The sequence below is a fragment of the Emys orbicularis genome, chromosome 2, assembly GCF_028017835.1.
Source record: "Emys orbicularis isolate rEmyOrb1 chromosome 2, rEmyOrb1.hap1, whole genome shotgun sequence".
Classification (NCBI taxonomy): domain Eukaryota; kingdom Metazoa; phylum Chordata; order Testudines; family Emydidae; genus Emys; species Emys orbicularis.
This window is the reverse complement of record NC_088684.1, coordinates 204,740,913-204,767,491: the sequence shown is the minus strand read 5'-3', so window position 1 is coordinate 204,767,491 and position 26,579 is coordinate 204,740,913. Positions and strand designations below refer to the sequence as shown.

The window sequence follows — 26,579 nt, the reverse complement described above, 5'->3', positions numbered from 1 at the left end:
ACAGCAAAACCACGGCACTCACAATGCATTAAGACCCCACCTATGCAGACGGGGCACAGAATTTTGCCAACCTGCAGTGATCAGCATTCCTGCATGTTGTAAAATGAACAAACATAGGAAACAAAACTTCAAAACTTTCCACTAACCCTACCAACACCAAGAAAATAAACTCTCCTTTAAGCACCTAAAACTTTACATATGCAACAATTCCTCAGCTGAATTTTGATAGACATGTTTTTAAATGGCTGATTTTTGTTTGTTTGTCTCTCTGCTTCACTTTTAATCTCCAAAGTCTGAATATTAAAGGAAAATCCATCAAAGTCAGTAAGTCAAAAAATTGATCTCCCATTGACTGAGTCTGGGCCCATCTGAAAGCTCTTATCTGGAGCAGGCCTTCCTTCTATTTGTTTTCATACTGACACTAGGAATATGAAGAAAAGATGACACACAGCTTTCTATGAGGCATATGATAAGAAAACCCTTGTCTAAGTGTTATGGGCTTGATTCCGCACAATGCCGCATGGTTCCTGGAGATGCTAAGTGCTTTCATTTCCCAGTGGCTTCACTGGGAGCTGAGGAAGCTCAGCACATTGCAGGACTGGTCCTGTGATAGAGGAAATGGATTTCTGCATCGTGAATTTCTTTGCATCTTCTTTCTTTTCATGTTTCAAGTAGTAGGAAGCATTATTTTAGGCAGATAGGTTAAGTTCTCCCAGATGGGACCACTGTCACTCAGTGATCAGTTTTTAGCCTTACCAATGTTGACAGTGTCCATTTAAATTTTCCTGTTTGGGGAAAATATTACACCATATGAGGAAATACTTTACAATACTCTGTCAGGAGGATGATCAAGAGAAGACAGTAAGGGAAGTCATCATGGGACTTTTCTATCGCTTGTAATTTTTGTCTTCCTAAATTTTTCTCTCAGTTTTCTTGAGAGAATTTACCCTGGCACAATCTCACCTCATTTTATACCCTGCAGGTTTCTGCAATCTGAGTGTAAAATATCTATGTGAAATGAAAAAAGAGAGAGTTGGAGAGCTCATCAAGATGAGCAGGGGGTTGGACTAGATGACCTCCTGAGGTCCCTTCCAACCCTGATATTCTGTGATTCTATAAAAAAAGAAGAGAGGCCAGAGAAAGAGAGGGAAATTGAACATAAAGCTGCTATAGAGAGGTGATGTTATCTGCACAGATTATAAAACCAGAAGGGACTATTGTGATCATCTTATCTGATAATTTTCATTGCCTCAGGGGACCAATGGGATTTGAACCTGGGCCCTCTGACCCTCTGAGTGCCAATCCCCTAGGCCAGCAGGACACCTTAAATAGCTCTATTATGTATACACTATACAAAAGTCTGACCTGTACTCTACAACAGCCTTCCGTGAATAAAGGGTTGTATTGCAAACAGAGCATCTAATCTCCAGAACATCCCTGTACAATGGGGCAGGAATACCTCCTAGCGCACACCTGAATGCCACAATGGGGGTGCAGCACACAATCAGGGATAGGGAGGAAGGCATGTTGCTTCTTTTTAGAGCAGGAATAAGATGCATGAACCAACCTGCCTTGAGAAGGCAGGATGACTGTGGACCTAATCATAGGTCATAGCACAATTCAGGAATGATTCATTTCTATCTCCACTGCAGGACCAAATGGTATTCCAACCATGTCAGGCACTACCCATTCTGTAACCAGAACTCAGAACATGGTGGCTTTCTATATCACACAAGCAGGCTTTTAATTCTATCACTGATGTAGAATGGCCATGGGAGGTGAGGGAGGAAATATTTGAACTTCCAATCCAGCACCAATTTCTAAAGTTCATAATTCTGGAGGCATAGAACCTCAATGCAAACTTCAGTGTTAAGAGCTAAACTTTTTTAATTTTAGAAAAAATATTTAGACAGAGAAAAATGAATTCCAGGTTAGAGTTACAGTGAAACACATCAATTATGAGTCAGGCAGAAGTCATTCATTAGTCATAGACCAGATGAAAGAGATCAAGCATATATAAGTTCTTATTCAGAATCAATAGCGAGACTGAACCGAAGAGAAAAGACACTGTGTTAAATAGATCCTGTTCTCTACTTCTCCACAATTCGTGCATGCAGTTATGTAGCATTATTCTGAATGGTGTTCCTGAGCTGTACCCATTAATTCAACATCAAGATCAAACTTTCATCTGTGGAAAAAATGAGGTTATAGTACCATTTTTGGAAATATTCTGGAAGTCTCTGTGATTGCAGCGGTTTCTTCTGCGTAAACGTAGATAGAGAGAGTCTGTCCAGCCTCTGAAACACATTAACAAAAGGCACTCAACACATACGGTACAAATGAAACCATGGCTAGCTTTAAAGAAAAGGGCTGGCAGATTACATATTAAAAATACATTAAAATATACAATATGTTCTCTGAACAGTTTTAGATCCCAATTCTGTATACACTAACTACTGGGCTTAGTATTTACTATTAAGTATAATACTTTTTATCAATAGTAGTCCCACTGAAGGCAATGGGACTACGAAGTGTTTGCTGGATTGGACCATTATTTTGCATTGTTTGGCATGTTTTGTTTGCTATGCCATTAAGCACATCCCTCAGAGTTTAACTTTGGAATTTTGGCATAATTTAAGCCAATGGAGTCTGATAATTTTGACAATTTGATTATTAAAATTCTAGGAAGAGATTCAAATTAACATTTTGGGGAAGATTTGTCAGACTATAGCAATCTGGACGCATACAACAATTTTAAAAGATGGATAGAAAGGCAGGATAAGGCAATCAGCAGGTTAACGAGGGTAAGGAAAAACCAAGTAGCCAGAGGAAGCAGCCCATAGGAGAGAAAAAGGTAAAACTGCCTTTGTCGGGTTTAAATTGCACTGGCTATTTCTGAGGACTTTCATTTAAACTCTTCTCTGACATAAATGACTAGGAAAGCTTTGCTGTGTGGCACAGTAGGGTCCCAAGCCTGAAAATGCTGAACAAGACATTAGCATCCTTTAGAATTAATTCTCTGAAGAACAGGGAGACTCAGTGGTTTTGAAAAGACAGAAATCAATTTTAGATCCAAACCTGACATTCCTTTGTTTTTCTGCTTCCTCTTTTTACAGTTAATAATTTTCTTTTAACTATAACGATTTAAGTGGAAATCTAGATATCCCCCCAAAAGCTCTCTCTAGGCTGACAGTAGCTTTCAAATTGTCCATATTTCTAGTTGTGTTTATACTGATTCTTCAGATAATTGCTTCACCAACCTTTATGCTGGATGCCATTTACCAAAGCAATACTACTGACACGCAGGGATTTTGGCTTCTTGTTATAGTTGTGGAACAGTAAATAAGAGTGAGGAAGTATTGGCAGGACATTCATTTCCTAGTGTTTTAAAACTTGGACCGACTGATTTGAAAGACAGATTGTATTTGATTAATTTTCCCCTTTCCTTTGTACCGCAGAGAAAAATGTAAAAATCCCTGTAAAGGAGAAGAGCCTTAAGGAAAGCTGATAAAAAGATCGCTCTCTAGAACCCTTGTTGATATTTGTTGATCCCTACTGGGGCTGTTGAAGTTGTGTTTGAACTCAGATGTAGAGGAATTTGGGATAAAGGATGGCAAACACAATGCAGATAAATGTAAAGCCATGACAAGTCTTGAAACCAAGAATGAAAAACAAAATATTACCTACTTTGAAATGTGATAATGCTGACCATTAACCATGAAAGAGGCTATACAAGTAACACATTAAATTTGTACAGCCTTCAGCATGAGGTGGAAAGCAAAGCAAAGAATGCAATATTTAGTTAATCAATATAAATCATAAATGCTTCCTAGAAAACAGCATACTGACCCAGTTTTTAAATTCAGTTTACATAGGATTTTAGTTAGCTTTGCTTCAGTCCTGCTTTTACATATTCCAGATATATATTAGCCCAATTATTTTAAAGTAGATATGTAAATTAAAAACATGGGAGTAAACCATGACACTCAGAATCCAAACGTATATATGCTAACCCCTAGACCTACGTCTTTTTTCCAAGTCCCTAGTTTTGTAAAGGGACCACTCAGTGCAACAAAAATAACTCTACTCACAGGACTGCAGGCTGGGACCTTGCTATTTATTTAACTACACCACAACAAAGTGGTGACAAAAAAAACCTCAGACCGACTAAACAGGAAATAAGAGGGTGTGGGAGTGGAGCAGGACTCCCTCCCATAATAAATTAGGCATTATTAACCCTATCATGACCACTTTACTACACACACCCTGAGCAGCCTCTTTAGGGCAGTGGTTCTCAACCAGGGACACGTGCACCCCTAGGAGGATACACAGAGGTCTTCCAGGTCATCTAGATATTTGCCTAGTTTTACAAACTAAAATTTCATACAGACAACAACTTGTTTATAGTTCTCTATATACTGTACATTGAACTGTAAGTACAATATTTATATTCCAATTGATTTATTTTATAATTATATGGGGAAAATGAGAAAGTAAGCCATTTTTCAGTAATAGTGTGCTGTGACACATGTATTTTTGTCTGATTTTGTAAGCAAGCAGGTTCTAAGTGAGGTGAAACTTGGGGGTACAGAAGTCTGGAAAGGTTGAGAGTCAATGCTCTAGGGCAGTAGTGGGCAACCTGCGGCCTGCGCTGCTTCCTGCAGCTCCCATTGGCCGCGAACAGCGAACCGCGGCCACTGGGAGCAGGGGGCAGCCGTGCCTGCGGACGATCAATGTAAAGAAACTGTCTTGTGGCCCGCCTGTGGATTAGCATGATGGGCCGCAGGTTGCCCACCACTGCTCTAGGGCATGAAGCAGTAGCGGAGCTGCTCTGTGTCCATTACACTATCCCCTATACTCTCCATACCACATATGGAAGCCTATTAGAGCTGGTCAAAAAATGGAAAAACAATTTCAGGAAAAATGTTGACGATTTGAAGTTGTTTCCATTTCACAGGGATCAAAATGGAACAATTTTTCATTTGCATTTATTAATTTTTTGTGAAATACTTTTTCTAAATCATTTGAATTTTCCTTCCTTTGTTCCTCTTGTTGCCCCCATTCCTCAACTTTTTGCCATTCAGTGCAATAAAGTGAATGAGGTCAAGGGCTTCCCTCCCCAAAATCCCCACTTTTTCATTTTCTCTTCTAGTACTCTACTTTTCCAAACATCGCCAACTTTGTAAAAGTTACAGAGTGGCAGCGTGAGTGTTTCCTTTTCCTTTTTCACTATAATTTTTTCAAAGGTGAGGACTTGCAAAAGTTGCAGAGTGGAAAAGAAAAATGAAAAAGTGAAAAACTCTTCAAAAATACAGACATCATTCATTCAGTGGCAAAGAGGAAACAGAAAGGAGAAAAAGTACAAATCCAAAAAAATCCACATTTTAAAATTTTGGAATTAAATTTTGGGGAGGGGCGGTGTACCAAGAGCTTTATGTTAAAGTTTTTGGTTTTGAAAAAAGGAAAATTTAATCTTTTTTTTTTCAAATAAATTATGTTGACCATCTCTAGAGACTGAGCGGAGGGCAAGCAAAGCTGAAGGAGTAGGTGAGGCTGGTCTGGGAGCCCACACATTAGTGAAAATATTTGAGAGGAGAGAGAGTGTGGGGAAAAATCTTTGAGACAATCATGATTTTAGGAAGAGCAGAGGCAGAGCATGCCAGCACTTTTATTTTTCCATTTTCAAGCATTGGATTTTTCTCCAATGGTCTTTGCTTAGTTTCTCCTCCCCACATCTTTCTTTTTTCTTTTTTTTCTTTTTTTTTGTCATCAAGGCTTGCTAAAACTTGGCCTAGTCCTTCTATGAGCTTACCCAATTGTGGAGTTCAGAAATCCAGTGGTCCCTGAGAAATGGGGCCAGTCAAGCTCATTGGTAAGAGCCACTGGGAGATTAGAAAATGATTTCTGAAAGGAAATTTAAAAGCAATTGAGACGGTTTTGCTTTCCCAAATAAAATCCCATCCACAGAATCAAACAACATTCTCAATTTGGAGCATCAGCCAGTTAGTGATAATACCGTACATTTATACAGTGGTTACACTTAAAAAGTTGCTACTTATTTCTGAGATATTTCCGATCCCTAACATGGAGAAGAAGAGTAGAACCATAAACACTTTCAGACTAGTAGAAACATTTTAAATGCATATATTGTAGTATCACCTCTGATTCTGAAGGCCCCACAGTGCTTCACAAACTACAGCATATACAATACTTACAGCACCATGGGAATGGTAGATATCGGCTTGCAGCATTAACATCTGCACTCACCTCATGGACCCTTCCAAAACAGGATGTCTGTGGGCAAAGGAGCCAATGGCTGCATGGTTCCTAAGGGCCCATGCTATGCGGGAGATGGGAGGCCAGGCATAACTACCTAAGGGATCATGTACCTCAGGGCTGAAGCCTTCTTTTCTCCCTGATCCCTAGGATCTGTGGGAAGGGTAGAGTGCAAACACATGCCGTTTTAGAAACTTCACATGGTGAATCTGGGTTTCCTGGGCCTCAGTCAATCTCCTCCAGGTTTTACCTCAGACAACATTTTTATTTTTAATTTTTTTTATTCACAGAGTTTGGAAGGAATCATCCCCATGGCAAGACAGACATGACTGGGGATCCCTCTGCTACAGGGGAGAATCCAGTGATGGGGAAAGGAGTCAGGGGAGGGCACATGCATAGAAGGAGAGTGGGGAGCAGGATATAAACCCTCCTAGCAGCCGGAAGAGCTGCTAGTACAGAACTTTCATGAAAACAGATAAAGCCTTTATGGTTTCCTGGCCTCTGCTCTTATTTATCTCTGTAATAAGTTTTAGGATACAGTTTCTATGAAAGACACTATGCAGATGAAAGCTCTATTGTACATTCAATATATGGCACTCTATTCTTTTCCATTTCGATTTGTGAAAGTGTTAAAAAAAATCACAAAAGGGAAGAATATGGCCTGGAAAAATCACCCCAGCTCATCCTTGTGAGAAGACAGAGTAAATGTTCAGCTTTTACCAATCCGAGGTACACTTTCAAAGACAAATGCACAAGTCCTTTGTGCTCATGCTGAAAAACTGTTGATGAAAAACTGTTAACAAAGGAAGGTCAAAGCATAAAGTAAGGAAACCTACATGCTGCTGTAATCCATTTAATTTATTAGGTTCATTTTCTTTTTAAGCAATTGTGTTTTTCTAAAAACCCTCACAACTATACACAGCCAGCATGTGGATAATTCTTTCCAGAGGTGAACAATGAACAATAGAAGAGCTAAATCCTGCAATCTTTACAGGTTTTGATTCTTAGAGGCGGGGATGGGGGCAGGGGAGACTGCAAGTCACATCATATTTGACCTACTTACAGTAAATCTGCTTTAGCTACCAAGGTGAAAACAGTTCTGGCTTGATAACCCTTCATCTCACTCTCAAGAAAAACACTGGGAACAATTTTCAAATCTGTCTGCTTCCAATTCTATATTTGTGTGTGCAAGAGGCACTTACTGAAGATGCACAAGTACTTGGGAACCAGGGCCGGCTCCAGGCACCAGCCGACCAAGCACGTGCTTGGGGCGGCACCTTATAAGGGGCGGCCAACATTGGGGTGACGGGGGGCGCTTGCGGTGGTTTTGTTTTTGTTCGCGGGGCTGCGTTAGAGGGGGGTTTTTTTGTTTCGGTGGCGCGGCGCTGGGGGGCGGGGGCTTCGGCGGCATGGCGCTGGGGGGGCCGAGGTTTGGGCGGCGCGGTGCGGCGCGGTGCTCGGGGGGTTTGGGCAGCCCAGCGCGGCGCTCCGGGGGGGGGGCGGGGGTTTGGGCGGCGCGGCACTCAGGGGGTTTCGGCGGCCTGGTGCGGCACTTGGGGGGGTTTGGCGGCCCAGCGCTCCGGGGGTTTTGGGCGACCTGGCGCTTGGGAGGGGGGCGGCCCAGCGCGGCAATCGGGGGGGCAGGGGTTTCGGCGGCCCGGCCCAGCCCGGCCCTTTGAGGGGGGAGGGGAGTCGGCGGCGCGGCACTCGGGGGGGGGGGGTGTTACGGCAGGGCGGCGCTCTTCTTTTTTGCCTGGGGCAGCAAAAAAGTTAGAGCCGGCCCTGTTGGGAACTCTGCACAAGTGAAGGAGTTTAAGCACACAATTTGGCTGGTCACTTTTGAAATTTTGGCCCAAAATATGTTTATTATAAGAAAGGAAATGAAATGCTTAAAATAAAATCAGTAAATATAAAATAATGTTTAAGATCCCTTATCAATTACAGAATACACATGTAAGGCTTAAAAAAGATGATGAAATGTATTTTAAAACAAAAGCATCTAAAACCACTTCTTTCTTTAGGACCTGCCAACACTGGGCTGGGAACTGTTGTCACTGAACAAGTTTTATAGTATGATTTTAAACTGGTTCTCAGGCTAATTTAGGTTAAATACCTGTATAGTATAGCCAGCACCTAGCCATGTTAAACCTGACTTGGAAACCATGTATTAGCTTAGAACTATGTTCCAACCTAAAACTGTATTCCAGTTTAGCACAGACCCTGATCCATCAAAGTACTTAAGGCCAGACTTTTAATGATATTTAAGCTCAAGATGATGCAGACAGGTGCCTAGCGGGATTTTCAAAAGTGCCTAGGGCCTATCTGCATCTTTAGGTGCCTAGATGCCTTTAAAAATCTGGTCCTCAAACTCTACAGGGATGTCATTTAGAGAGTGTGTTTTAACCTAAAAAGATACATTCTAGCTTAATCTAACATGCAAACATGTCCTAGTCTAGAAGGGGGCCCTAGCTGAGTTCTACATTAGAATGGTATTCAAGCATGGCCTAGTTTAAACACCATATTCTAGACTAGCCTGGTTTGGAAATGATGATGCACCCTAGGAACCAGACTTTAGCAGAAAACAATTAGAAGGCTGTTCCAGCCTAGTTTTGAAACTGTATTCTAGCCTCAAATGTTATTCCAGCTAAGTCTAGTTATGAAGCAGTATTCTAGCCTAGGAATCATTTTCTGGCAGCGTCTTAGCCTAGGATGGTAGTATAGCTTCGCCATTTGGAAATCATGTGCTAGCTTGAAGAGCCACATCTAGGGAAGTCAAAACAATGGGTGATTGTGCACACAGTTATCAAGCTATGCTGAAATCAAGTGAGCCTGAATCAAAGAACCTTCCCCTCGCTGTAGGGGAATATTTTACAAAGGGGAGTTCGGCACCTAATCCTCATCTGAGCCTATGAAAATTTTCCCCGTCCATACTAAACACGATGGCTGAGATTTCCAAAGCCACCTAAGGGATTTGGTCTGGGATACACAGTTCCCATTCAATTTAATGGGAATTGCTTGCTTGATTTTAATGGGAAGTAGGTGTCCAAGTCCCCATGTCAGCTTTGAAAATCTCAGCCTGTGTTTCTGTTCTAACAGCATAAATAAGTAATTATTAAAACTGCAGACCCTGTTTCTTTACCTGTTTAACATTCCTAATTTGCAACACTGCAGGTTTAAAATTAGCAAAATAAAAATCCAATTTCTCAACAAAACAGTATCCTGAGGACCAAAACGTTTGCTTATAGAAAATAGCAAGAACTTTGCAGGGGATGAAACTGAAACTAGAGCATGGATGATTCTGTACCGACAATATTCAATTTCAGCAAACATAGCGCCTGATCCAGCTCCCATTGAAATGGCCAGATGGCCATTAACTTCAATGGTGCAGGAGCAAGCCTGTAGTGCACAGTTTTCAGACTATGCTTTCTTCATGAGCTAGGCATCTAAAAAGTGTGAGGAAAATATTTCTTGCATGAAGGGATATGAGACATGAATGTGAACCAATTATTTCATTTAAAGACCAGAGCCACTCTGCTCTTGGGTAAACAGATATTTATTGCATCACAGCTAGATTAAGGATTTATTTTGCTCTTGTTACAGCATGAAATCAAAATCTACTGAGTTCAGGAACATTTATCTAAAATTCAACTTCCTAGAAGAAGTGTCACCAGCATTTCAGACCAGGACGGTATAGGGCCTTTACCTTCAAAAGAATCACCTTTCAAACGAGATTTAGAGGTAATCTCCTATCCTAGACACATTATAATAGGAAAGTGCTGCATTTTGTAAGTCAATTCTAAGCAGATGGCCAGAGCAGCAGGAGGGCAATATCCTTTGCTAGACACGAGAGTCTTTTTTAAACATGAGTTGTTCAGAAAAGCCCTCCACCTAAAAAAATCTACAGTACTTTCCCACTTCCATTAACCCCTCTAAAGACACATATCTCTGTGCTATAAACTTTGTATTTCAATGTCAAAGAGACAGATCACCCATGCCGAATGTTTCTATAGGGGGAGGGGAATTAACACAGCACAAAACATGCTAGACCCAAGATCCACTGATGGGAGTGAAGCTGAACCTGAGTTGTATCAACCTTCCTTGCCCTGTCAAAGATCTTCCATGTGACCTCTGTATGTTTGACTCTCTGGTGATTTAAGGGTAGTGTGTCAGAACTGATAATTAGGGTCCTACCAAGTTCATGGTCCATTTCGGTCAATTTCACTGTCATAGGATTTTAAAAATCGTAAATTTCATGATTTCAGCTATTTAAATCTGAAATGTCACGGTGTTGTAATTGTAGGGGTCCTGACTCAAAAAGGAGTTGTGTGTGTGTGTGTGGGGGGGGGGGTCGCAAGGTTATTGTAGGGGGGGATTGCGGTACTGCTACCCTTACTTCTGCACTGTTTCTGGCGGTGGCGCTGTCTTCAGAGCTGGGCAGCGGCAGCTCTGCCTTTGTGCAGAAGTAAGGATGGCATGGTATGATATTGCCACCCTTACTTCTGCGTTGCTGCTGATGGGGGGCTACCTTCAGAGCTGGGTGCTCGGCCAACAGCCGCTGCTCTCCGGCCGCCCAGCTCTGAAGGCAGCGCAGAAATAAGGGTGGCAATACTGGGACCCCCTAAAATAACCTTGTGACCCCCTGCAACTCCCTTTTGGGTCAGGCCTCCCAATTTGAGAAACACTGGTCTCCCCCATGAAATCTGTATAGTAAAGGGTAAAAGCACACAAAAGATAAAATTTCACGGGGGGAGACTAGATTTCATGGTCCGTGATGTGTTTTTCATGGTTGTGAATTTGGTAGGGCCCTACTGATAAGGGACAGAGCCACTCATCTGCTGTAAAACACATGAAGACTTACTCACTAACACTCTCAGCATCAATTCTTATATATTGTTGCTCCTTGTATTCAAATCCCTCAGAGCAGGCATTAGGAATCGGGGGCTGGTGAGGGGGTTTTAGGTCAATGGATCAAGGGAGAATAGTGGAAGCCTTAATCCTCCATGACTGTCTCAGGATAGACAGGTTTTACCTGTTGTGACCAGGACTCCAGTGGGGGCCAGCTGAGGTTACTCAATTAAGGTGAACTGCAAATAATGAGACAGACAATCCCCCCAAAAGCTGGTGGATATTCCAAGACTTAGATTTACCAAGCCAGCATAAAACAGCTTTTTTATTACTTCACTGGTTGCCCAGAAGCCAGCAACACAGTTTCCTTGAAGAAACCCAGCCTCAGGCCTTCATCCAGGTACCCAAGTCAAATATGATGAAGATTTCTTAAAATCTTATTTCATCATATAAAAGAAAAGATTCTACCAATCCCAAAGGATTGGACAAATTACCTCCCAGGTTAATGACTATTCGAGATCTTACCCAAATACATCTACAGCCAATTCTTATTATCTAAACTAAAATTTATTAAAAAAGAAAAGGGAGACAGTATGGTTAAAATATTAATATACATACAGACATGAGTTCAATTCTTGAGGTTCAGATTCATAGCAGAGATGGTGAGCTTTGTAGTTGCAAAGAGTTCCTTTAGAATTTAGTTCCTAGGTTATAGTCCAATGTCCAATATCATATCCAGGTTGTACCAGCTTAACTGGGATCTCGTCTTGTGTCTTAAGCTTTCCCTGATGAAGCTTAAACAGATCTGAGCTATCAGGATCAGGACCCAATGATCTTTTATACAGTTTTCTAGCCTCTACCTGACCATACAGTCCTGGGTAAACAATAGGCTTTTGATGTAACCTTCTGTTTCCTGAACACCACCAGTAATTAGTTACACAAATTAACATAGGGCAATTTATCCATTTGGCAGTTTATCACAAACTTTAAAGAGACATATAGACAATGACATTATTTCACCCAAGATTCATCTAAATGTTAATATTCCCTTTTGATCTCTGAATTAGTAGCTATAGTGACAAACAGAAACTGTCTGTTTACATGGCTAGCATTTAAGACACACACAATTAGTATCACTTCTAACTTCTAATAATATAGGTTTGCATTTCAAAGTTCTAGCCTATCGACCATGAATGGCCCTAGTTACCATTTGCATAGTTTTCTAACATGACTTTAAAGATTGGCTCTAGGTCATCCAGCCTGCAAGCTGCTTTCTGGCCATGAATTATATTTTGTATAAGATTTGCTGCAATTATATAGCAGTGGTAGCAATAATGATTTGCATGATTATATTTTAGAGAACGTCACATCTGTGGACATTTGGTCATCTGAGGACTGGAGGAGAAGAGGTCATACTCCCATCTGCTTGTAGTTTTCAAACCACTGTCCCTTCCTACCACATGATACAGTGGAATCTCTGCTGATTTTTTGCCACCTGCACTCAGTTCTCCCAGGAATTTTCCTGTGGAAAGGCATGATATGGGCCAGAGAGTTTAAGTGTCTGTCCTGACTTTCATTTTACTGGGTCAAAATTTTGAAAATGGGATGCCTAATTGTAGGTATCTAAAATCCATATTTAGACATCTATGGGCTGATTTTTCAGAAGTGCAGAGTAACCTGCCGTTTGCATTGAACTCAGTGAGGCTGTGGATGCTCAAAACCTCTAAAAAAAAAAATCAGATCTCTTCTGTAAGTGCCTAAAGATAGATTTATCTACCTAAATTTAGTCACCTATGTTTGAAAGTCTGGGTCTCATTTATGCTGATGATTGTTAAATTATCCAACATGATAACCTGAGACTTCTTAAGTAAGGAGATTTGATCATTTGTTCTATAATTCTCCCCTGGTTCAACCTGACTTCCACCGCATGGCAGAGCAGGAACAGCCAGCATAACAAGGCACAGCAGACATTCCTCAGAGTCTCTTTACTAAACTCTCAAAGTCTCTCCTGGAAAATTCTTGCCTAATCTAATTAGCTTTAAAACAGCAGTTAATAGTCTCCGGTGGTGTGGTGTTGTTGAACTGAAGGGTGCATGGAATTGCTGTAGACTGTAAACTTCTCCCTTTAATAAATCTGAAAAGGCAGCATATTCATTTCCCACTCCCCCCAAGATTTAAATACTCCAGGAAAAACATTTCCTTTGTGAACTTCCATCTTTGAGTCATTTTGGGAGGCAATGAATGTTGGGAAAAACTGGTCAGTAACTCACTTTCCCAAGTATTTATTCACAGGAGGGTTGGAGGAATCAAAGCAAAGTGTATTGTAATAAATTAACAGTAGCTATGTGACATGGGGAGCTAAGTGGTGCAGTAGATTAATGCACTAATCTTTTTCCCACTGGAGGCCTAAATTCATGTTCTTGCTGTGGTCTCAATTAAGGATGATTTTGGTGGCATTAGGATGTGACTAGCCTACTCTCTCTGTGTTCACAACCCAAAACCACATGTGATTAGCAATTCCTGCTCAAGAAAGGCTTAGAATTGGAAGAGCAGAGAACTTTTAGGTTAAATTTTAGGCAGGCCGACAAAGCCCTGTAGGTAAAGATGTGCACTACTTGAACTCACTGGCATTGGCTCAAGATAATGCTATTAGCTGTTCCTTTTCACATGCACCAAAATTCACCCCAATTTTAGCCACTCATTTATGCTGTCAGAAAAAACTCACATGTAGTGTGTATATTTAATTTTAAACATTAACTTTAATAAAAAATTTAAATCTTTTCACAAATAAAGTGATCAAGTGATAAGGGACATGTTGCTCATTGGCTTTAATCTACACTCTCTCCCTAACTAAAAACTAGTTTCTTTAAATGAAAGAAAAACTAACAATTTTCCTGTACAGATTCATATTCAACTAGAATTTCATTTAAACATGTACATGAAGTATATTTAACAATAATATTTAGCACTATATATCTTCAAAGTGCTTGAGAAACAATTAATATTCACAACCCCCTTGCAAGGTAGGAAAATTGTTGTTACCCCCATTTTACAGATGGAAACACTGAGACCCAGAGATTAGATGAGAATAAGAGAGTCAGTGTCAGAGACAGGATTAGCCCTCAGGGAATCACTGCTCCCAATCCTGTGCTCAGACCACTAGACTACAATGTTCATTCTCATGATAAACTACAAATCAAATCAAATGTAATTATTGCAACTGTTTGATCAAAGATGTTTAACTACATTTAGCATGCCATGCTCCGTATAATTCTTCATTAACATTTAACTGTTCTATTTTCCCAGGTTGGTAGGAGAGTTTGCATAGGGCACAGTAAAAAATAATTTGTTTCTGTTATCCTGAGCCTCACGGAGCCATTATACCTGTGCAACATGAGGGCAAAGTGAGTATAAAATCATACCAAAGCAGAATGGTAGAATTTTACACTCATTTTGCACTGGCATAGATAACTACATGAGGTGCAGGGCAACAGAGAATCAAGTTCTATGTGTACAAATCAGCATGTCCAAACTTTTAAAAGTTTGATTGGAGAGCTTGGATACTGGTACAAACAAAAGGACACACAAGCCTAAGAACAAGGGATAGAATATGAAGACGTCACACTGCCAGCTAATGGGGCTGCTCCCATGTTTTGTCTGTTGAAGGTCTTAGGTTCTATCCCTACGTATAACGCATGGTGTCGGTTCTGAGGTTTTATATTTTTACACAAGCATTTCTTTCAAATTCCACCATTCAATGATCACATAAGTTCTCCTTTTAAAAAGTTAGGATGGCAAGTGAATATAGTGCTCATGAAAGGTGTCAGCTGGACAAACACAAAGTCTTCTATTTGTCACCACTCTCCTGTTGATGTGCCTTAACCCTGACCTAGAGAGACCACTTCTAGGAAGAAAAGGATAGCATAATCTCCATGTGCACTCTGTCCTTGAGGTCTCTAATGAGCCTGCCAACTGGTTCTGCGGAGGGTTTTTGTCTACCCGGTGCTACATTGAGAAGATCAGTCCATTTCACATACTGGCCACTCAACAGCTATCAGACAGTAACAACATTCAATCCCAGCCCAACTGGTCTATATTCAAACCACGGATTTAGAAGTGAAAGCTTCTATATCCTGTTATCAACCCCCTGACCCATCCAGTCAGGGGAGGATTTAAGTGTGGATCATTGAGTAAGCCCAGTACTCAGAGAAGTCCAATGCCCAGCCAAAATCAGAAAGCAGTACTGAGTCAGACTAGAGCACGACAGCAACAGTAGGAGGTGTGCGTCACAGCGGGTTGCTGCCAGCTGCTGCCTGCTCCTAGGAAACTAACATTAGCACCAGTTGGGGGTATGAGGACAAGAGGCATTCAGCTCCCTAATATAACTCACTCACAGAGGCCACTTTGTCACCCAAGGGAACAGGGGAGGAAGGGAAAGCAGCAGGCAGAGTGCCTCCTAACTAAGAAGAGGTAGGACCCGCAACCATATTAGCAGGTACATACGACGCCACCATGGATGCAGCAGGCCTCCCTTCAGTCTCTCAAGTCATGATTAGCGAATGAGCTGAGAGACAGGGAATTGTGGGAAACATGGTTGCACCTGGGCAACTGAGGCATGTTGCTGAGCTAGGGTGCCAGGCTGCCTGGAAGAGTGTAGACTGGCTGGCAACTGACTGAGCAACGCAGGGGAAGGGCACGCCACTGGCACCAGTGAGAGGGGGAGGCTGACAAGGATGAAATGGAAGTTACAAGGGAATCCGTTTGATTCTGGTGAGAGCAGGCCTGCTTTGCCTGGGCACAAAGCAAGGACCCAGTCGGTCCTTGATGGGCTGGATTGGATGGGACTGCACTACTTGAGTAGGAAGAAAGTTAATGAGTCTTTCAGGGCTTGGGGAGACTAAGAGGAAGAGCCTGATAGGGATTGCTTCATCTGGGCTGGGAAGAGACAGAGAAAGAGGAAATGTCTATTTCAGGAATGAGGTGGCTGGAATGTCTCTCTAGGAGAGACTGAAATTTTGAGGAAGCCCCACAATGTTAGTGCCTCTGAGGCTCAGCTAGCTTTAATCCACCCCTGCATCCAATCCTCCAGCAAATAGTTTTTTAAATCAGAAGAAGTTATTGGATTAATCTTAACTATGCTAGGGTTAAACCTGTACTAATAAGAAACTGGGTAAGCCTGACACATCTTAAAGCAGATGCTGTCAGTGTTTTCCCCAGGAATTGAAATGGGGGTGGGAGGGATGATCGAATTTACAGGGTGGGGGGGTCAGGGCCAATGAGGGGTGAGACCATGAGGGTGAAAGTGGGCTGTATGGCACCATAGTAAAAACTGAAAAATGTTTTATGATCATTTTATTAGATTTAACTCATGTTTTAAAATCATCACACAAATTAAAGTTGGCTACTCAAGCCTTCTATAAAGCACTACATCTACATCCATCTTGGTTTCTTGTTATAATTTTGCACAACTCTGTTAATACACTTCTTGAATGCAATGCGTTCATCTTTGGTGGCTTCTTGTGTGCCTAGTATTTCCATTCCTTCAATTGATATGCTCATTAGTTCATTCACATAATCAGGCAGAAGGCAACTTCTTTCAGAACACAAAATTCTATTCAATGATGAAAAAGAACACTCAACTGTAGTTGTTGTGACTGGGAGTAGCAAGAGATGAATTCCTACTTCTTTCATCCCAGGAAACAGCATAAAGATCAGGTCGAGCCACTAGTGATGATAAAAAAGAAGTTGAAGTCAAATCTTCATTCATTCGTCATATGATATTCCACTCTGTGTTCAAATTCTCTGTTTTGTCCTGAGCACATGGCAGCCCCATTGCTGGTAGTGACTCACTCCACTCAACTGTCGATGTTTTATAGGACGAGGATCTGTAAAAGCTACATAGAGGTTGAGTAGAATCTAGAAGTCGCAGTTGTAGATTTTTAAGAATCAAGTCTGTGTACTTTTTCAGTTGTCTTAACAAACACTTCTTGTCCTCTTCACTTAAGGATTCAATATAAATGCCTTCATCAGTCAACTTCTGGACTGAAGTCTTTGCTTCTTCCAGTACTTTTTCAATGGATAGCTCTCTGATTGATCCAAATGTAGCTTCTATTGCTGGACAAAGATCTACTACTGTTGTAACAGATGCCTGGATGGCATTGTTTAATGATCCAAGTGGTTTCAACAGTAGACTTACAAGAGAGAGAATAGCAATAGTCTTCTCTGAATGTAGTAGCAAAAGTAATCCACCAGCCTCACTACTTAGATCCATCCCATCTGGTAGATACTTTCCAAAGTCGGTAATAATGGCTGGAGTAATTTTAAAACAACAGCCAAGGATTGCTCATGAAAAGCCAGAGGGTTTTCCCAGGTTGGACTAATTTGAACTTCAGTCCCAGTATATCTTCTATATTTTCCAACATATTCAGTCTTTTGGGGCTCTTGCTGAAAAAATAATATAATGATGACATTAAATGTATAGCTTTTTAAATGTCTTTTGAAAAGTCTGCAGCTTGTACTAGTGCTAGTTGGAGTAGATGGCCTCTGCAGTGTGTATAGGAGAGATTAGGGTTACACTTTTCTCTGAGCAAAGCTTGTACTCCACCATGTCTTCCAGAGAAGTTTGTAGTTCCATTAAATGCACAAGCATCCATCTGTTTGGGGTCCAATTGATAAGCATTTAACTTTTCTCAGATGTGGGTTGTCACAGATGCAGCCGATGTGTCTTTTATAACTTGAACATGTAGAAATGCATCTACTGGCCTACACTGACATCAAGAAAACATACACAATGACTTAATAATTGATGCCCATTTGCACGGTGCATTCATCAGCCATGTATGCAAATTTTTTGAATGTGGTGAGAGAGTTCTTCACTTTTTCAACTGTTGAACCTTTCACTATTGCACCACATGCTTCTAGCCAGTCAGTTGAGTTTCTTGCAGAAAGATAGTGAGCATTTGCTGGTCTTGTTCAGAACCAGTGTTCAACTTCAGGATGAACAAGTGACAATGCACTTAACATTGGCCTCCAGTTTGTAGTGTGTGGAATCTCTTGCTTAAATAGAAAGTATGATGCCACAGCCATGTTTGTTCGCATGAACTGTGTTGTGTCTCCAGCATTCTTACCAGCCTCATTAACACTCACTGGTGTTGTCCTTGGTCAGTGGAGACTCAGAGGTCAAAGGTGCTTTCACATGAGTTCACCTCCCAGGTGGGGGGCAAGAAGGTACCTTGCTTGTTCCTCCAGCTGCTCACTGTTCACTCTGGACACTGTTGTTTGTTGTGCCACCTTTCACTCCATCGTTCCATTGCCAATGGCCCTGTGCCATCACCTTCTGCTGCCACCTGCCACTGTGACCTCTGCGAGTTGGTCTCTTGAGGTTCCACCTGGCTCTCAGTGATTTCAGCTGAGCTCTCAGTGGGGGAACCTTGCTGCTAGTGCAGACTGAGCCGTCTCTTCCACAGAAACACTGTTCCACAGCAGGTCTAAGCACTTAGACCTGATTATCAGTGATTTCAGCTGTAGTGTCACTTAACAAAACAAAAGACTATCTATGGAGCCTAATCAGCTCTGTCTTTAAACAGTGGAGAGGGGCAGGTCAAATAGTACTTGTGACTCAGGCAGACCATCAAGCAAAACACCTGTCCTCACCCTCTCTCTTGATGCCCTCAATCAGCACAGGCTAAGTACAGTTCTACTGCCTTTTACTCAGACAATAACAACATTTCATTACCCCCCTGCATTCAAGTGATTTGTAACCCAACCCCAGCCAAAATCTATCACTTGGGCAACACAGCTCTGTTTGCTGGATACCAAGGTAGATTAGGTGTGAATGTAAATACAATCTGGTCCTGAAGCCTTTCCCCCCGAGCTCCCAGCTCATCACTAGCTGTCAGGGAGAGCTCATTTAGACTTTGCTTACAAATCATAATTTGAAATTATTAGGTTGGCCAACATCACCGAAATGAATGCACTGACATTGTCATAAAAATAAAAGCTGTATAAGGAAGCTAGTCTATGTTCATACTTTTCAAATCTATTATACTTTTTCAGATACACGTATTTTATTATACACTTTATATGCTTTTAAAGTGTGTATTAATGTTTCAATTTCAATTCAATTTCCCAAACAATCACGAAATTGGCAACAGTGCATGTAACTAGTTCACAAAACTGGGAGGGGGGGGTGTTGGGGAAATTCAGGGGGGGTGTAGGGAAATCCCTGGATGCTGTAAACCAATTTTTGTTGCATTTCGTACAGAAAATATGCTCTGAGTATGAAAGGTTATGGGCCAAGTTTCAGCCTAGAGAAACTGTTTATAGAAAAGTTCTAAAATCTGAACATCAGTGATTTGTAATAGAAATGCTGACAGTATAAAACTGTAGCTTGAATGCATCACTTTACTATTGTATTGTTATTGTCATCGTCATCATCATCATCATCATCACCATTATTACCATATTTATTAGACAAGTTAATCTTAATTATCATTACCACTAATTCATTATGTTCCTTCATCAGCTCTGTCATCAATGTCATTCCTATAATCATCTCTCAAACTACTAACGAAGAAAAACAACTGCTAATCTAGAATATTTAAATCAGTTTGGCTTTGCAAATGAAAGATGGAAAACACATACAATTCTGATTGAAATTTGCAAGCCTCCAGTAATGCTGTAATTATTGGGACAGAATATTTTCTTTTAAAATGGCACATTTTCCATGTTCCTCTTCCTCTGGGGCCAGTGTGAGTTTAGCATGTTACAGAAAAATTCAGTCTCTTTGGCTAACTTGTGTCACTTGTGAGCAATCCCTCTGCTGCTGACCCAAGTGCAGTGCCGATATACTCCGGAGGGATTAATATACAGCTCTTCTCAAGTAGAGGGTCAAATCTGTGCAACACAAGGGAGCCTGTTCAGGGAAGAATAAAGAGGAGGAATGGGGCATCTTGGAAGATTCCCCTTCACCAACAAGTGGAAATTTTTTTAAGTGACTTACTCCTCTTGCCTTTTTATTCCACCTCAGTGAACGGCATTGCACTATCTGCATCCTTAGCATAATTAACATTCGGGCTTTTTTTCCATTTGAAAAACATGGAGATCATATGAGATATGATCCAAATGAAGAGCCATCATTATGGTATTGATAGAGTACCCTGTACAATCTCTTTCCTTTAAGCCTAGTGTAATGAATACAATAAATCCTACTGACTTCATTGAGTCTGTTTATGTAAATAGTATTTACTGTAGGAAAGGATTCCAGAACTGGGCCCACTGATAGCAAAACAACATTCTCCTTTTGTTCAAGGAGTGCGTTTATAAAGCCAAATGTCCTGGGTTCTATCTCCTGTGCAATAGTGGAGCTTTGGGGCCAAATTCTTTGCTGACCTAATTCCACTCATGTCAAAGGAGTCATGGCAGCAAAGAATTTTCACCTTTATCTTTATCTTATAAATTTAGTGCTTTTTTTTTTTTTTTTTTTTTAAAAGAACCCCTTGGCAGTGTTTTGGCGTAGATTGGGATGTTTCCCCTTCCTAAGACTCTCCAGAATTCATTCCAATGGAGATTTCCTCCAAAAACGTGATGGATTTCCAAAACAAAGGGCATTTTGCACCTGTTCTCTTTTGGCACCCTCTATAATAAGAGAGAAGGCAAATATCAATCCGAGGCTGGCACTGCTTCAAGGATCAGAACAGAATTCCTTACCAGAGACATCTGTGCTGCTGTCATCCATTCAGGAGGGATGTGAAAGTGAGCTCCAGCTGAATCTCCCAACAGAATGATCCCCTTGGACTCTGCATCTAATAAGTACATTTCATTAATAGTTTTAAAATTCCTTTGGCCTTTGTCACACCGTAAAGTGAATCTCTGTATAAAAAACAACAAGATTAAGATAAAAAGACACAGCACTGGTAGATTCAGTGTGTAAAATGGAAATAGGGCATTGGCCACTATTTGTGTTTGAAATGTGTTCATTTCAGTTCCTAGAATGGGAGATTTTCACTCCATCTGCACCAAAAGACTGCCTAAACAGATGTGCCAACAATCTAAGAAAAACAAGTAGGCATGCTGTATGAATAAGAGAAAGAACTTCTTGCTTAATGAGAAAGATTCCCATAAGATTTTATTCAAATTGTTATTTTAACACAGGCTCTGCTGTGAAGCTAACATTCATTTTTTCTACCTATGGAATATTTATTAAAAATACTTAAAATCAAACATTTAGGGAAATCAGAATACTCAGGGAATTGGTAATGACTCATATTAAGAGTAGATTTGTGAGTCAGGGGCTCTCAAGGTAATTTCATTGGAACAATCTAGCTTTTTAATAATTAATGTTACTTAGCACTTGAGTGGTACTTTCTGTCTAAAATGACAAAGAGCTTTGCAGAGGAGCTTTTCACCTTTCAGTCACTAATTTAATGTGAGTCAATGTAGGTTTGAAAGTTGTTATTATGGTTTCTTAATATTAGTATATTATAATACTAGTGTATCTAAATAAATAAATAAATGGAGATATACCTATCTCATAGAACTGGAAGGGACCCTAAAAGGTCATTGAGTCCAGTCCCCTGCCTTCACTAGCAGGACCAAGTACTGATTTTGCCCCAGATCCCTAAGTGGCCCCCTCAAGCATTGAACTCACAACCCTGGGTGTAGCAGGCCAATGCTCAAACCACTGAGCTATCCCTCCCCCTTTACATATAGCTATATATGGCCTGGGTTGTTAGTGTCAGTCCATTTCATAGTGGATAGATAGCCATGCCAGGAAAAATATCATCACTACAACTGGCACCATTATTGGCATTTCCAGCAGAGTGATGGACTGGATGTGCATAGAAACTAAACTCTCCTCTCACTCCTAGAGGAAGACCCTACAAGTTCAGCTTGAGGCACATTGGCAGGATGAAGAGGAGTCTGTACCTGGTCTATGAATAAAAAAATCAAATTCCAATGCTCTCAGCTGGGTATCTCTCAGCTCTAAAGTCAGTTTTAAAATCATTTTTCTAAACTGATATTGATATTATAACAGCACATGCCCTTTGAGTTTTCCCCTCACATCAAAGCAAAGAGTGAATTTGCCATTTTTGTCATTATAAAGAAGCTGTGAAATCTGTCATCTTTTCTCTGGATTTACAATGATAATGACTGTTTGTATAAAAACATACGTAACATAAATATTGTATTAGCCATGTATTAAATGTAATGATTTACCTTTACAGAATTTTTTCTCATATGGAATTCCATCTTTTGGATCTACACCCTGTTAGAGGAGAAAAGGAAAGAGAAGTCTATTTGATACCTGCAAAGTGACAGCACAAATCAAATAGTAAGACTACCATTTGGATTACTGGCTTTTCAGAACTGTCACATCATAATAATATTGATTTAATTCAGTGGATGTTTATTCATGACGTTAATTCTTTTATAACTAAGTTTTTTGTCTGGGAGTTCCCTTTTTTTTAAAAATAGAGATCACAAGGAAGTTTAAAGTTCTTGCTATGTCACTGGACTTTTGTGATAAATCCAATGTAAATCTAAATAGCATAATGTTTGAGAGGTCTCAAACATCATGCTGTTTTGATTTACATTGGATTTGATGTCTCTTGCAAATGCTGCACTCATAAAACTGATATTTTTTCCATATTCGCCAGTAGATAATTTAATTTCCCAATGGTCTCCAGCTATGCCTGTGGAAGCACTATTATTACTTCAGTGAATTCTTTTTTGGATGTTGCACTTACGGACCTTCATAAGGCGCCTGAAACTTTGGCAAAACAACCACCCACACAACACCTCAAAACAAAACACCAGATCGGGAAACACTTGCATATTTGGGTTTTATTGTTACAAACCTGAAGTATGGTGAGGTTTCCTGCCTTAGGGTCATGTTTCAGAATGTTCTGGATGCGTCTCTTCACCCACCCACCCACCCACCCACAGTAGTGTCTTTATTCACAAGGATATTCCGCAAGTAGACCGAGTGACTTCAGTGGTATTACTTGCGATATCACAATCTGGTATGCAAATGAAATTAGTCTAAATACTTACAGACTAATTCTAAAATAGGGGGGTGGATGGGTGGAAGGGAAGAAGAAGAGAAGGGAGGGGGAAATCAGGAAGAAATTTCAAGATTTAACATTTACTTACCCATATACCATTACAGTTAGAATCCCTTTCCACATCCCAGTTATCTGGGCTAATATAGAATTACAAAAAGAGATATGGCATTAAAAAAATAATAAAATAGGGTTAACGATAAAATGCTTTGTGCTTTTCAAGGAAACCAGCCTCCTTGGTCCATTTTCTATAAGAGCATAATGTCAGACCTTGTGCTTCTTGGAGGTCATCAAACAGTCAGCATTTTAAAGGAAATAATTAGAAATTTCAACTTGTATATAAGTTTTTCTTTTAAGAATTTAAGAGAAGTGAAATTCCCCCCAAAACACATCGGCGATTTAGAGCCCAATTCTGCAAGGTGCTGAGTAATTCTAACCCAGGGTACGTCTACCATGGAGCTGGAGGGGTCATTTCCAGCTTGGGTAGACATACCCACAGTAGCATGGTAGCTGCAGCTGCATGGGCATCAAGATCATAGACTCATAGGACTGGAAGGGACTTCGAGTGGTCATCTAGTCCATTCCCCTGCACTCATGGCAGGACTAAGTATTATCTAGACCATTCCTAACAGGTGTTTGTCCAACCTGCTCTTAAAAATCTCCAATGATGGAGATTTCACAACCTCCCTCAGCAATTTATTTCAGTGCTTCTAGCTGCCCCAAGTACAATCCCATCTGAAACTGTAGATACATATTTGGAGTAGCTAGCCCATTCTGGACATGCAGCTACACTGCTATTTTTAGTGTGGCTATCTTGATCAGAGATATGACAAGTCTACCTGAGCTGAAAATTACCCCTCCAGTTCTAGTGTAGACATAGCACAAGTGTTTGCAGTCTCCACTACCATTGAAGTTAACTGGACCTACCTTTTTTACCCCTAGTTCACCACTATTTCAAATCTCATCAAATATTACTGAGGGCCTGATTCAAAGCCCCAAGACTCCCATTGACTTCAGCAAGCTTTGGATCAGGCCCATCATGTAGTACAACTGGCTCATGCTCACTTTACATTGTGCCCCTATTTAAAATTTCTCCTGTGTTCACTGTGGGTTTAGAAGATTGTTTCTGCTAACATGGTTGTGCTGCCCAGTGTGAGTGGAACATAATTCTGCTAAGCCTGTATTTTTAAACTATTCAGGACTTGGCTACTACCAAGTTTTAAAAATAGTTCTGAACTATGCCCTGTTGATGCTTGGTGGAGCAATCATATGAGCAGAAACCTTTTTTTTAAAATGATTTTGTAGCATGGGGTAAAGTAAGGGGCATAGAGGGTCTTAGTCACAGACACACAGTTCTCCACTCAGCATGTGCATGTAAGTCCCACTGATGCTACTGGGAGTTATTTACCTAATATAGGGGGAAATATCACTTACATTGAATTTATGGCAATGTTAGTGAGACTGGAATCTGGCACTGTATCTAACCAGTCATCTATACGTAGAATTTCCACCCACTTCAGTAGGAACCGCACATGTGGACCGAGGGCTGAATATGACCCCCAAATACACATGATATTTATACTTGGACCGTTTCTTCTTTCAGTAGGCCCATTTCTGCTTCTGCACAGCTCCCACTGATTTCAGTGGGAACCTTGCATGTGCATCTGAGGGCAGAACATTGCATAGTGTGTGTATGTGTTTCCTCCTTGCATCAAGGTATTAATATGCCCTACTCTGTGTAGTTTCAATTGCTCTTCTGTAATAGTTACTGTACCAGCATATAAGTATATCCAGTTTCTAGTGAATAATCAGTAAATAGGAGCTAGCTTTGAAGATCATAAAGGGTCAAAAGGGCCTAATCTGCACAGGTGCAGAGCACCTGCAATCACCAGTGAAGTCTAGGAGGAAGTGATGAGAAACAGTGTAGTCTATTGGATTAGGACTCAAGAAACTGGGATCTATTCCTGGCTCTGACACTGACTTGCCATCTGACACTGATTAAGATCAGTTCACCTCTCCGTGCTTCTCTTTGCCCTCCCCTCTCAGCCTCTGTCTGTCTTTTCTATTTAGACCATAAGCTCTGTGTGTCTGTACAGCACCTACCACCATTGGGTCTCATCTTGATTGGGTCATCTAGGCTCTATCAGAATACAAATTAATATATGATAATAATAATCATGCATATTCTTTCAAGATTTGACCAAAAATGATAAAATATTTCTTTTTAACATGAGTATCTAAAAATAATTAACAAAATTACCGTCTACCAGGGTACACTATTGCTTTTCCTTCATTGCAGTCTCTGCCTCTCCAGTGATATCCCCTCAAGGTCTAAAAGCCAAGAGAAGCACAAATAGGATGTTCTTCTTATTCTTTTTTTTTTTTTTTTTAATTTCAAATATCTAAAATGAGAGTGTAACTCAAGGTGCAGGAATAAAGCCTGGTAAATGGGTTTTATTCCAAATTCCCAACACTAAGCTTTAATAAATGACATTGTGCTAATTTTGATGCAGAAATAAGACATGCTGCCAATTTTAATATTTTTAATGGCTTTGCTTCACCATCTATTAATTCAATAAACATACTACTCAGTGGCAGAGCAGTTTGCTTCTGCAGACAATGCAGCTATCTCCAAAAATGGCATAAATGAATGATTTCTTCCCCTTTCCCCCAAAAGAAAATTATCTTCTATAATAAAAACTGCTCTCACTCGATTCCTATGGTCTCCCATGAAAGAAAAAGGTTTTGTAGAAGCCAGAAGGAACTTCAGAGAGATTCTTGTCAATAGGGGATTATCCCACCAAAAGAGAAGCTTTACTTACTGGGAAAGCACTAAATTTATCTCCATCAAAGTCTTCATAAGGTAACTTATTTTTTATGACGCTGTAAAAAACACCACAATACTTTGTTTCAGAAACAAAAATACAGTAAAGAGATGAAAATATACAAGCTGCTTGTTAATATATTATTAATTTCTCACTCCATGTTCAAGCAGAAGTATCTGCATTTCAGGGTATTGATTCCGCATTTCAGGGTATCGATTTCAGTCACTTTGTTCTCAGTTAAATGGAGTTACACCTGCATAACAGCAGAATCTAGCACTAAATTCCTAAAATAAAATAGCAAATCAAATCTGTAGTAAAATTAGCCTAATACTTTCTGAATTATGTAAAGTGACAGCATACTGGACCCCATGGATCCTGTAGTTCTACACATTATGACATCTGTCCTTGGCTAGAGAAAGCAGATCAGCATCTGTCTTCAGTGATGAAACAAGCATTCTTATGTATTGCTTAGCAGGTGGTGTTCTTGGAATGACATGCTAAGAATCCTCTCCTTGGGAGGCTAAGCATATGACCTTCAAAGAGTTTCCAACCTCTTGGATGCATGAGAGCT

General features: G+C 40.5%; 1 protein-coding gene across 1 annotated transcript in view; it reads right to left on the bottom strand.

Annotated features, from left to right (window-relative positions):
- Positions 1-26,579, bottom strand: part of AOAH (acyloxyacyl hydrolase) — a 123,728-nt gene that overhangs the window by 48,347 nt on the left and 48,802 nt on the right. Inside the window, exons 7-13 of the mRNA XM_065399069.1 lie at positions 26,006-26,066; positions 25,444-25,514; positions 23,275-23,323; positions 22,339-22,387; positions 20,830-20,924; positions 5,813-5,904; positions 2,215-2,297 (exon numbers count right to left, since the gene is read on the bottom strand). Coding sequence (XP_065255141.1) covers positions 2,215-2,297; positions 5,813-5,904; positions 20,830-20,924; positions 22,339-22,387; positions 23,275-23,323; positions 25,444-25,514; positions 26,006-26,066 — 500 coding nt within the window. The remainder of the gene's footprint in view (positions 1-2,214; positions 2,298-5,812; positions 5,905-20,829; positions 20,925-22,338; positions 22,388-23,274; positions 23,324-25,443; positions 25,515-26,005; positions 26,067-26,579) is intronic.